This window comes from Melozone crissalis, unplaced genomic scaffold (assembly GCF_028551555.1).
Source record: "Melozone crissalis strain CALT ecotype California unplaced genomic scaffold, PUWL_Pcris_2 ptg000140l_1, whole genome shotgun sequence".
NCBI lineage: Eukaryota > Metazoa > Chordata > Aves > Passeriformes > Passerellidae > Melozone > Melozone crissalis.
Window position 1 is genome coordinate 1,966,832 of NW_026535913.1, and position 12,547 is coordinate 1,979,378.

General features: G+C 39.9%; 1 protein-coding gene across 1 annotated transcript in view; it reads left to right on the forward strand.

Annotated features, from left to right (window-relative positions):
• LOC128948640 (inositol polyphosphate 4-phosphatase type II-like) overlaps positions 1-12,547 on the forward strand; it is a gene marked incomplete at its 5' end in the record, with an annotated part of 99,455 nt that overhangs the window by 68,239 nt on the left and 18,669 nt on the right. Inside the window, 3 exons of the mRNA XM_054293404.1 lie at positions 886-983; positions 4,637-4,749; positions 6,575-6,729. Of these exons, the coding sequence (XP_054149379.1) occupies positions 886-983; positions 4,637-4,749; positions 6,575-6,729 (366 nt within the window). The remainder of the gene's footprint in view (positions 1-885; positions 984-4,636; positions 4,750-6,574; positions 6,730-12,547) is intronic.

Consider the following 12,547-nt stretch of genomic DNA (forward strand, 5'->3'; position numbering starts at 1 on the left):
ATCTTTTAATTTGTTTTTTGATAGAATACACTTGAGAATGTTTCCGATTTAAAAGAAATGTTCTCATGTGACAGTGCAGCAATGGCTACTAAGGAAGTAGTTACATCTTCTCCCTGTGGCCTGTTGAAATATTTGCTTCCCTTGTTCCCAATTTAGCAGCATATTTGGTATCTTCTGATCTGTGTCCCCTTCTCTCTGAGTTTCTCACTTATCTGCCCATGCCTCTCTTCCTGTACTCCTCCATTCCCGTTTCAAATCTATTCTGAAGATGAATTTCAAAACTTTGGCCCTAATTGTCATGGGGACATTCGTGTCTTTACAATCATATCTCTTGTAGTACCGTGAGATTTAGTTTCTTGGCATGTGAAATGTGGCTGTTGTAGAAATCTTGGTCTCAGAGAGAAAGATATTTGTTTTTATAGCTACAGTTATTTTGTAGATAAGCTTCTCTTCCATCTTGTGTCACTTCCATATTATCCAGCTCTTACAGAAATTGGTATGCTTAAGCAGTAGCAGCACTAAGAGATGGAGAGTTGGTGTTCTCTGCCTGTGGTACCCAATTTTTGGAATTGGAATTCCCCCAAAGTGCCTTTCCATTTATTCACGATTTGTGAGGGGAAAAGAATAAGTGCCTTATTGCATGTTTGTAAATAGATTGCTTTGTTAATAAACTTTTGGAAGAAGTATGCATCAGCGATGATCTCGTTTCCAAAAATTAATTCCAAAGCATACAAGAACTTAACTACTGCATGTTTGACAAAATCTAATGCATTTAGCACCAAAGTTATTTCTTTATGCAAAGAAATAACTATGAAGGATAATTTATCTTTTGTTGTTGTTTGTGGGTTTTGGGTTTTTTTCATAATTTATTGTGTATTTTCATAGGTTTGGAGATACCACTTTGCAGGAAAACATTAACCAGGAAAACTTAGAGCTTCTCAAAGAATATTACAAGTTATTTACAGAAAAAATGCCTCCTGATTGTGAGTACAAAATAATGCAATGTCCAAATCGGTTTGAAAAGCTTTGAGTAGGTAGAAGGTTATAAGACAGTAATATTAGCAGAATCCCATAACTTGTTCCATAAATTTAAACATTTTGTACCTGTACATGACCCTGCTGGTCTCAGGAGTGATTTCAGGCCTTGTGCCACAGCAGAAACTACAGAGAAAATGAAACAGAGGAATGATGAACTGAACAGCTATTTTAAGTTATTAAAATAATAAGTTTGTTAATATTTCATGTAGAGGACAGTCTGTACCTACTGTATTTTTACATAAATACTTGGTGGGCAATTTCATCAGCTTCAGTCATACCCTCTGTTCTTATTCTGAAAATATGTTGAGGTTTGGTGAACCATGGAGAAATCTGCAGATCAAATACAAGCAATGAGCCACATCATCATTATATGAACGACAAGGTTTCATTGGAATAGGCCCTGTATTCCACTTCTGTAGAACTTCTGTATTATAAACATAAGCATTACTATGCTGTTACTCTGATTGCCAGAAGCAAGGACTGAAGAAAACATCTGCATCAATCGAATCCTGTTAGTTTTAATGCCCAAACTATAGTCCCAAATGTGGGAGATTTAACTGCCTGATGTTTAAATGCTATGTAAAACTTTAATACATCACATGCGTATGTATACATGTTTATCTCTTATATCAGGATGATTTTAATTTGTTAATCATTTTGACAGAAACAAAAGCCCTTCCTAAATGATGGGCAGGATGCCCATCCATCCCCCCACAGACCTAGTATTTATTTCCAGGATGTCTACAGAGAAACTCATACAATAAGTTGGGTGATTAATTGAGGGGAATCTTGCTAAGAAAACATCCTCGAAAAACTAACCTCATGCAGGTTAGGACTAAGGTAGATCTGCTACCTCATAAATGGATTTTATTTTATAAAATACTGCATGCAGACAGTATTGGCTACTTTTCATTAACACAATTTAAACTTGTACTGCCTTCCTGAAGGATTATTAGTGAGCCACACAGTTCCTGGACTTCTTTCAGACTGTGAAGGCTTTTGAGAACTAATTGTGTCTAGTTCATCGTGTATTTTCTGGTTATTATAACTTTCTTGCTTTTTTTCTTTACCTTTAAGAACTCAGTCTCTTCTTTATACAATTTTTTGTGGAACATAAAGCATCTTTTGGTTCCACTGCCCTTCCCAGTAGCTCCCTGCCAGTATACAGAGTCAGTCTTTTGCCTTGGAGAAATGTGCCTTTTAAACCAGCCCCCTGGGAAAAAAGGGAAGCTCTCAAACTTGTTCATTTGTGGCAGGACTTAATCCCACTCCTGTTCCCCCTCGTCTGGAAGACAAACCTCCATACAAGGCTGGCAGCAACCCTGGTGCTGGGGCCACGTGAGAGGCATTCAATATTGATGGCTTTTTGATGGTTTTGTCCCACCTATCCAGATAATTTCCTATAATGCCAAATCTGTGCTACAAAATCAATGCAGGACTGTGTTCCCAAAGCTGTCAGTTCCAAACAGTGCTCAAAAAGCCCAACAGAATTTGAGCATTTGCAGCCCTATTTGCCAGGCTGTTGGATCCACCCTTGGTAGCCTCCCTGGCCTGCTGCCTCATTCATATATTCCCTTTCAAAGAATTCAATTTCCCACTCCCTGGAAGGTATTGCCACCTTCGCTGTTAGTTTTCCTCTTGTGTCTGTATTTCTCCTTGGCAATAATAGTCTTGCTTGTAACTAAGCATCCACTGACTTTCTGTCTTTAGGATGAACATACACTTCGTCATTTACCCATTTGTTAACTTCTTAAATTCTTTTAGCAGAAACTGAAAATAAGAGCATGTTTCCAGCAAGGTTCCTACCAAAAATGCTGACCAAATATAGCTCAAAATGGTACTGCTTTTATAGAAATACTAAGACAGTAAGGGTCCAAAAACGTAAGATAGTTGTTTAGTAGTACGTAAGTACCTGAAAACAAAAAGGCTGTTTGGTATTTCCAGGCTTCTCCCCCTTATCAGCCTGATTTGGTGGTTTGGTACTGTGGGGGACCCAAGGAGTTTAGGCCATTGATCATTTCCAGTCAAGGTGCAACCCCTTTGGCAGTACTGTGAATTAGGAGACTCTTGCTGTACCTGTGCTGAAGTCATCCCTCTGAGATGTCACGTTTTCTGCTGTGACCCAAAGGAAAGCTACTGGGAGCAATAGAATGTTTAGTGATACATTTGCATCATCTCAAAGCATCTTTGCCATTTTGTGCTCTCTGTTTTAAAGAAACAGATGCACCCATAAGTGTAATAGTCTAGCAGAGTGTGATGTGGTTTTATGTGCTCTACATTATCTAATGTACAATCAGAGCTTGTGATACAGAGGTAAAACAATCCACATTAAAATTATTGCAAAACAGATTCTGGATGTACGTTTTCCTCCCTTTTTCTTGTTTTCTTGTTTGTGAGTTTTTTTAGACAGCACAGTATGACTGGAGCAACTTAGTTCTTTTTGAATAGATTTAAAGTACTTCTTCCTATGAATCATGGATAAGGGAAACTACAGAATTTATTAGATGTAAAAGGTAAAAGCCTGTTGATGAGAGGGATCATTCCAACTTGGATCACGTTAGGAGAATGGATATTGACCTTCATTAATACTTCCCTCATTTTTTTTCTTCCAATTGAGTATAAGTTTTTGGGCTTGGGTTTGGGGCTTGGGTTGTGGGGTTTTTTCCCCTCACTGGATGGATAATTTACTTTCTCTGCTTGAAGAAATCCATTGATCAATTTAGTTTCACTTTGTTCCACTTGATTCTGGCCCCTTTATTTGGTGATAACTATGATTTAAATTCTTTTTACTTTGCCACCATGAGAAGAAATAATTTCAAAAAACAGATTCTGCATGTTTTTATTGATTTTCAGAACTAGCAAGGATAAATGCAACATTAGAAAAATCCCTCCTCTATATACATATGAAACAGAGGGGGAAATTAAATTGCCTACTCTTGAATTTTTGCTGGAGATGTAGGATAAATTAAACTTCAACTTAAATTCCATACCCAGAACAAGCAGGTAAATTTTTGGATTTTAAGCAAACTTGAAATTATTTTCTACTTCAAAATAAAGCCCCACTTAATTTCAGGAGAAAGATACTTTGTTACTTTTTAGAGGGGATACTAAGTGCTGTTTAACCCTTATCTTACATTATAGAAAAATCTAAGGCATATTTTAAAACAAAAACTAGATGTTTCAATTTGAAAACAAAACCCTAATTTTTTACTTTAATTTTAAAAAATAATCATCCCATCAAAGCAGGTTGTAATACACTCAGTTTTTTTTTTATTTTTCTGATTTCTTTTGAATGTCTGTAATAGCTGATGAACAGAACTACAGCAGAGATTTGGTTTTGTTTTTCACCATCCATTTATAAGATAAAGGTTGAAGATACTTCAAATTTCCACGTGAAGATCTTAGGGAGGACAAGGCAATACTCAAAAGACATAAGGTTTGCTTATTCCTTAAATATTTAGCTGGTAATTTCTATCCTGTGTTCCAAAACAAGGCTGTAAATAATAGACCTGTTCTTTACCATGAGCATTCTTTAGTCGGGACAATCATATCACCAACCTTATCAAAATGAGCAACTTTTTTCGTCCTTTTTTCCCAGGTTTACCACATTTTCAAGAACAAAATGATTTAAAGGGATTGCTAGAAAGTCTTCATCAAAATATCCAGGCCAAAAAGAGAAAGAATGTAGAAATCATGTGGCTGGCTGCAACGGTGAGCTCTCTTGTTTCAAAGAAATTGATGAACTAACCATAAACTCATTTTCATAAGCTTGCTGACTTTGTAACTGCAATGGATTTTAAGGAAATGACTGGAAAACTCACTGGTTAAAGGAGGCAGATGTGCTGTAATAGTTTTTTGCAGACAATTTCTTTTTCTCACTTTTTAAACTGGTAGAACCTGCTAGAATTTGAGTGATTTGTTTGATATCCATTCTTTGATAATATAAAATTACTCAAAATAATTTTTTAGTGTCCTTGAGGTATGATGTGGGACACGATTGCTTGGTTCCCTTACTTTAACTTTCTGAAATGTGTATTTCTGGTCCTAGTGATCTACACACTGTTATTCTATATTCCATTTATTTATTGAAAAAGATGTAAGAAGAAAACTTTGTCAGTGCAGTAGCTGTGCAATATCACTTTTTTATTGCAGTGGAAGTACAAGATTCCACATATGAGCCCATCACTCATCCAGAATAATTACCTGGGATTTTTTTACTTTATTTTATAAATGATTTTTTAATATTTTAAAATTTTTTTAGGACTCATTCACATCGAATAGCCCCAATGAATCGGGGGCTTCCAAAGATACTAGTGCAAAGAGAATTAATCTCTTCAATGAAACAGTTCTTTCACATAATTATTTAAGCAGATTATCATATAGTACTTGTTTTAAATCCCAGTGCAACTGTTCAAATTTTTAAACAGATTTAACTTTTAAAATTTTCAATTATATGATGGAAGAAACACTCATAGGTTCTCCTTCACTATCCTGTACCTCTTTGGATTCTAAGTAAGATTCCCTTAATTGGTTCCCTAAATTAAACTTTTGAGATTGTCCTCACCATGGTATCACAAAGAACTTAAAGGCTCTAAGTATTTTCTGATTTTTATAGAATTTAATAGTATTTATTGTTTAATAGAATTTCTAAGAATGCAATTAGCATTAGATGAAGAAACACTTATTTGCTGGACTGACACTGGTCATGTTTCAGTTCATGTTCCAGTTCATCCTGCGAGCTCTCCCATGATAGCCAATGCGGGAAGTTTCTTTTTGTGATTCCTGCTGTAGTTTATTGCCTTGCTGCATTCTCACAAACATTTTGAGGTTTTGTACCATTACAGCTGTGATTCCCCAGGGATAGGTGTAAGCAAAGTATTACCTTTTCTCAGGACAGGTTATATCTGGGAAATGGTAGATTTGGGCACAGAAGCTCTCCTTCAATTTTTCTTTTTCTAGTAAAATATCATTTGAAACAATAGTATAAACTAATGGAATGATACAACCACAGATTGATTCCTAAGAGGAGGAATCATCCTCCAAAATGTCATGTTTCCTTTATGTGTTATAACTTTTTCAAAGTATAAGTGAAAGTAGACAATCCATGGCAGCAATTTGTTAAACTTTATTAATTGTGAGCCATACATTGAACAGTTCACCTGTTGAAAATAAAAACTATGTAAGTTAGATGTGTCTGACTCCATACCTTCACAAGAAGTTAGTCTGCTACATTCATGTTTGTGAGTTAAGACTCACCATATCTTCATTCATCAGATATTCAGACAATTTAGCTTTCATTGAACAGGGCAGCTGCTGCATTCAGTGAGGAAACGGTGAAGGAACTGTTTCTTTTATAGTTATGAAAGTCCCATGTCAAATTCAGGAATTCAGTGTACTGGTACTAACTTCCAGAAGATGTTTTCTTCTTGAGAAGTGCTGTAGCTGTCTGGAAGCCCTCGCTGGGCTTGCAGAGCTGTAGGGCTGCGCAGCCTGGTAGGAAGGAAGGGCTGACCTGTGGGGCCTGCCCGTGTTTCAGATTTGCCGCAAGCTGAACGGAGTGCGCTTCACCTGCTGCAAGAGTGCCAAAGACAGGACATCCATGTCAGTGACGCTGGAGCAGTGCTCCATCCTGAGGGACGAGCACCAGCTGCACAAAGACTTCTTCATCCGGGCGCTGGATTGCATGAGGAGGTACGTGGTGCTCCATGGAACTCTGAGCCAGGCCAGGGCTGCCAGCGAACAGGGCCTGAGGCTGGTTCTGAGGGCCCAGCAGAGCCTGAGGCAGGTTCTGAGTGCCCAGCAGAGCCCAGGGCCACGGGCACACAGGGTCTGAGGCTGGTTCTGAGTGCCCAGCAGAGCCTGAGGCTGGTTCTGAGTGCCCAGCAGAGCCCAGGGCCACGGGCACACAGGGTCTGAGGGTGGTTCTGAGTGCCCAGCAGAGCCCAGGCTGGTTTTGAGTGCCCAGCAGAGCCCAGGCTGGTGCTGAGTGCCCAGCAGAGCCCAGGGCCACGGGCACACAGGGTCTGAGGCTGGTTCTGAGGGCCCCGCAGAGCCCAGGCCTGCCTGCACAGGGTCTGAGGCTGGTTCTGAGTGCCTAGCAGAGCCCAGGCTGGTGCTGAGTGCCCAGCAGAGCCCAGGGCCACGGGCACACAGGGTCTGAGGCTGGTTCTGAGTGCCCAGCAGAGCCCAGGCTGGTGCTGAGTGCCCAGCAGAGCCCAGGCTGGTTCTGAGTGCCCAGGGCCATGGGCACACAGGGTCTGAGGCTGGTTCTGAGTGCCCAGCAGAGCCCAGACTGGTGCTGAGTGCCCAGCAGAGCCCAGGGCCACGGGCACACAGGGTCTGAGGCTGGTTCTGAGTGCCCAGCAGAGCCCAGGCTGGTGCTGAGTGCCCAGCAGAGCCCAGGCTGGTTCTGAGTGCCCAGGGCCACGGGCACACAGGGTCTGAGGCTGGTTCTGAGTGCCCAGCAGAGCCCAGGCTGGTGCTGAGTGCCCAGCAGAGCCCAGGGCCACGGGCACACAGGGTCTGAGGCTGGTTCTGAGGGCCCAGCAGAGCCCAGGCTGGTGCTGAGTGCCCAGCAGAGCCCAGGCTGGTTCTGAGTGCCCAGGGCCACGGGCACACAGGGTCTGAGGCTGGTTCTGAGTGCCCAGCAGAGCCCAGGCTGGTGCTGAGTGCCCAGCAGAGCCCAGGGCCACGGGCACACAGGGTCTGAGGCTGGTTCTGAGGGCCCAGCAGAGCCCAGGCTGGTGCTGAGTGCCCAGCAGAGCCCAGGCTGGTTCTGAGTGCCCAGGGCCACGGGCACACAGGGTCTGAGGCTGGTTCTGAGTGCCCAGCAGAGCCCAGGCTGGTGCTGAGTGCCCAGCAGAGCCCAGGGCCACGGGCACACAGGGTCTGAGGCTGGTTCTGAGGGCCCAGCAGAGCCCAGGCCTGCCTGCACAGGGTCTGAGGCTGGTTCTGAGTGCCCAGCAGAGCCCAGGCTGGTTCTGAGTGCCCAGCAGAGCCCAGGCCTGCCTGCACAGGGTCTGAGGCTGGTTCTGAGTGCCCAGCAGAGCCCAGGCCTGCCTGCACAGGGTCTGAGGCTGGTTCTGAGTGCCCAGCAGAGCCCAGGCCTGCCTGCACAGGGTCTGAGGCTGGTTCTGAGTGCCCAGCAGAGCCCAGGCCTGCCTGAGCAGCAGCCTGACTGCTGCTGGGTCACCTCAGGGCAGGCTCTTTGCAGCGGTGTGTTTTATCTGTCATTAACAGTTTGTGAGACAGATATGTGAAATCTTGCAAGGGTCAGCTCACCGAGTGTAGAATATGAGCAGTAGTCTGAGCAGCAGTTGCTTTTAAAAAAAGTTATCTTTCAATTTTGAGGGTATTTTAAAAACCATTTGCGCAGTCATTAAATTTTTTGTTCGACATCTACACAAACACTGAGAAAGCAAAAGAAAAATTTGTTACGCATGGCAATTCTTACTAGTCATGTTATTGAAAAGAAACATCCAAGTAGGTTTGGACTGGTGGTGTTTGCCACTAATACCTGATGAAATCTTTACTGCGCTTTAGAAGAAGTGAATTAAAACATGTTTTATTCTAAATTGCAACTATGCAGAAATTGAGGCTGATATTATCAGGAATGTGTAATTAAAAGATGTAAAGATTTTTCATTACCTGAGTCTTTGATGAATAAAAAAACCTTCTTGAGCAAACAAATGTCAATCATAAAATTAATCCACATGCTAGATTATCTAAAGAAACTTTCATCATTGGTTTTAATGAGCTTAATCATATAGTTTTAATCATATAGTTACAGTTCTAATCACATTGTCAAGAGGAGTTTTAAAATGTGTATCCCCGACACTAGAATAACATATAACAAAGGTCACTGCAAAACTAATAGAAAATATTTTGGTCAGCCTGCAAAGAAGTAACTGAATCATATCTTGGACTTTTCTTAAACACAAATTGTTTGTATGGTGGCTTTATAAAGATCCTAATAAGTAAACAAGCATGTTTACGGTCTGTAATGGGTAATTCTGGACCTTCATATTTATTATTGCCAGAATAGGTGCTTAATGTGTAGACTAATACTGTAGGTTTGCCCACATAAACCCTTTGTCCTTTGGCAAAGATAGCTGCTCTGAAGAGAAAAGGTAATTTTATAAAGAGTAAATGAGCTGAGATGGCTTAGCTGTAGGTTTAGTTGACAAGTGCTACTAATGCAGTGAGATGTGGTGTGTTGAACTGAGCTGTATTGTTTTGGATGTATTGCACCTTGCATAAATCCCTCAGTCTCTGTAGTGATTCAGTGAGTGAATGAGTTTTGTGCAGTCTTTCATAACTACATATTTTATCATTAATGAATTCTGAGTTTTCTGTGTTAAATGTTGTTTTTTGGCATTTCAAATGCTTTTTTTTTTTTTTTCTGGTATGTCTCCAATAAATACAAAAGTATGTAAACTACAGTAAGTTACCAGACAGGAAAATAATTTAATTACATAAAATCGCCATAATGTTAGAATAGCTTTGAGTAGAGTAGGAGATTGGAAAATTTTCACAGACATAAATATAATTTTAAAAAACCTGAACTTGTTAGTAAAAAAATGTAGTAGGTTTTTGTAGATCAAAATATAAATGGTTTTGAGTGGGTTTATGTCATGTGAGTGATTTGAAAGTTGAGAAGATTAACACATTAGTTATATTTGCAGGCAACAGTAATTTGAAGTCACAGAAGAATGTTGTAAAGGCAAAAAAATCAGAATAATACTTAAAAATTAAACAAGCAAATGGGTATATGAGGTTGAAGCACCATTACAAAAATGTAAAATCTATCAGTTATGCTGTACTTTCAAACAGACAAAAGCTTTATCCTGCTCTTGCCCTGTATATGAATTTCAGAACTGAATTAAAGTAGGTGAAAAATGAGTTACTTTGACTTGGGTAATAGGATTGTCTGAGGACTAAAGCAAAGGCTTTGCAGTAGTGGCAGTAGCATACAAAATAATTTGCACCATCAGGATAGTAAAGAAATAAATCTTCTAACTATGCTGGTTGCTATCAGTCTAACACAATACTAGAGGTTTAAAAATAAAATACAAAAAAAACCCAGCCAAATTCCTCTTTTTCCCTCCCGAATTCAAAATTTTCACGTCTAAGAAGAGAACCTATTTTCCTTCAAGGGCAGACAGAGAAAAACTATTTGCCATTTAATTTGCAATTTTAGCAGTTTTTTTCCCAATGAATCTTCTCTAGATCACTTTGTTAAAGTTTGTCAATCAAATCCCTTTGTGCTGATTGCCACAAATTGCTTTTAAGCCTTTCAGAAGAACAAGTAGACATGAAAAATTCAGTTTTACCATCTAGAATCCTAACAGTTTGGGTTGACCTTTGAAAGGCTTCTTTTAAGAGTTAACAGTGGGAGGTAGAGACTGCTGTGAAACTAAGTGAACTGTAGAAGTAAATGGTGATTCAAAAGCAGACTTTATTGGAAATGCCATAATTTTGAGATATGAAAATTATAAAGGTGCCTGTGTAGCCATTAGACTTTTTCTTTGTCTGCCAGTGGTGACAGAGCTTTTGCAGTGGAAAAAGGAAGCATGCGTTTACAGGTTCATGCTTCCTTGCCACCAGCAGCTTGGAGATGCTGCCCTCCTGTGTGCTGCTGCTTTTCAGCTTCTTCAGGGTGCCCAGAATTTTGAGCAATCCAGAAGTGATTCCCAAAGTTTCAGCGTATTTGCCTTGGTGTACATTGCATAACTCTGTTTTGGAAAATACTGCCTGTAGCTGTTCTTTTAATGACTTAGTTTGTAAGTGGAATTGTTGTCGTTTAGTGATAAACTCTACAATGTTTGTTGCTTCTTTATAAAAAAAGGCTGTACAAGAATGCTTCTATTAGTTCTTCCTTTCACTTATGAAAAATGTGGAAAATGAAGCAATGATGGCAATGCACACTTTCTCATTTACAATATGTAATAGATGGCTTTGTCCTCAGTCATAAGTCGGGCCATTATGATGCTGCAATTGATGTGTACCTGGAGCAGCCATTCTATAAATAATTCCACATATTATAATTTCCTTGATATAGGTTTGTGACTTCCATTGATCTTAGTGACAGGCATAGTTCAGAATGAGGAAAATCAATATATCATCCCCTCTGTATCAAGTGCTTGTAATTCACATCGTATTAAAACCCTGTTTATAATGTCTCTGCCACTTCCAAGTCTCTTTTTGCAGGCATCAATATTCTTATTTTTCCCTTCACCCATACCTGAATGTTTCCTATCATTCAGTGTTAAGTCTATTCCAAGAGACAGAGAGGCACAAAACTGGTTTACCTGAGTTCATTGCAGTATCTGTCACATGGTTCTATTTTTTTGGTCTTTAGAGCTGACTGCTGTTAAGGGAGGATGGACTGGTGGGCAATGCATAATGAAGTAGCTCTGTAAAAAAAAATAGATTTTTTTCCCTTTTTAAAATTTATTTCTTTTCTGACTCTATTTAGCTTTATTGTTTCAGTGACAGGATCCCTTTTGGAGGCTGTGGGTCATGAATAACCTCAGGATCTCCTGTCATTGGGCATGTTTCCAATAAAGCCTCAAAGCAGTAACAAAGGCCATGACAAATCCACTGTCTATGGTGAATCCTCCATGCTGTCAGCCTTATCATCGTTCTGAGCTGGGCACAACACCTGTCACGTGTTTCTGACATTGAATACAAAATTTGACTCAGTGTGGCACACACTGTTTCCACTTGAAACGGTTAAGGATATTTCAGGGTGTCTTAGATAAAGTGCCTATCAAAAATCTCCCTGAAGCACGAGTTCAAAGAATGAATGATCTGGACAACAAGTATTGGGCTTTTGATGAGCCAATTATAAAGAAAATATCTCCTTTTTTAAAGAGCTGTTTGAGGACATTAAAAATGAGTGAGTTGAGGAGGAGGAATATCTGACCTCCACCACCTTTTCTTTTTTCTTTTAAAAGTATAAGCACAGTGCAAACAAAACTTTCGAAAGGCAAGCCTGACTTCCAGTATAGATTTTTACATCATTCTATGGCTCTTTAGAAACTTAACATCTCTATTTGGAGGTGGAAGCTGTAGATGATTTGCATCACCTGATGTGCTGATAGGAGCCCGGGCATTAAGTAACGGTAAGGTCCAGTTTTGGTGCTTTGAACTGCCATCCATCTTGTTTTCTAAAAGTTAATTCACCTGTTGTGATTAGACAAAGCTAGCATGCAAGTAGTTAGATTATTGTAAAATATTGTTTGGTGTTCACTTTTGAGGTTTTTCTAGTTGCTTATGGAAAACTTCATTAATTTTCTCATTCATCTAGTGCTTTATTGCTTATTAAGAGCTTCCATGAAAAACTCGGTCTTAGCAGAAATCAACAACCAGATGTTTATAATCACCAGACTGAGTAATACCAGGTTTCTTCCTGTTATATTTCACTTTGATTAAGATTTCCTGGAAGAGTGTGTGGGAAAAGTCCTGTATGCATGTTCATTATCTATTGAAAATCCAGTTCCTACAG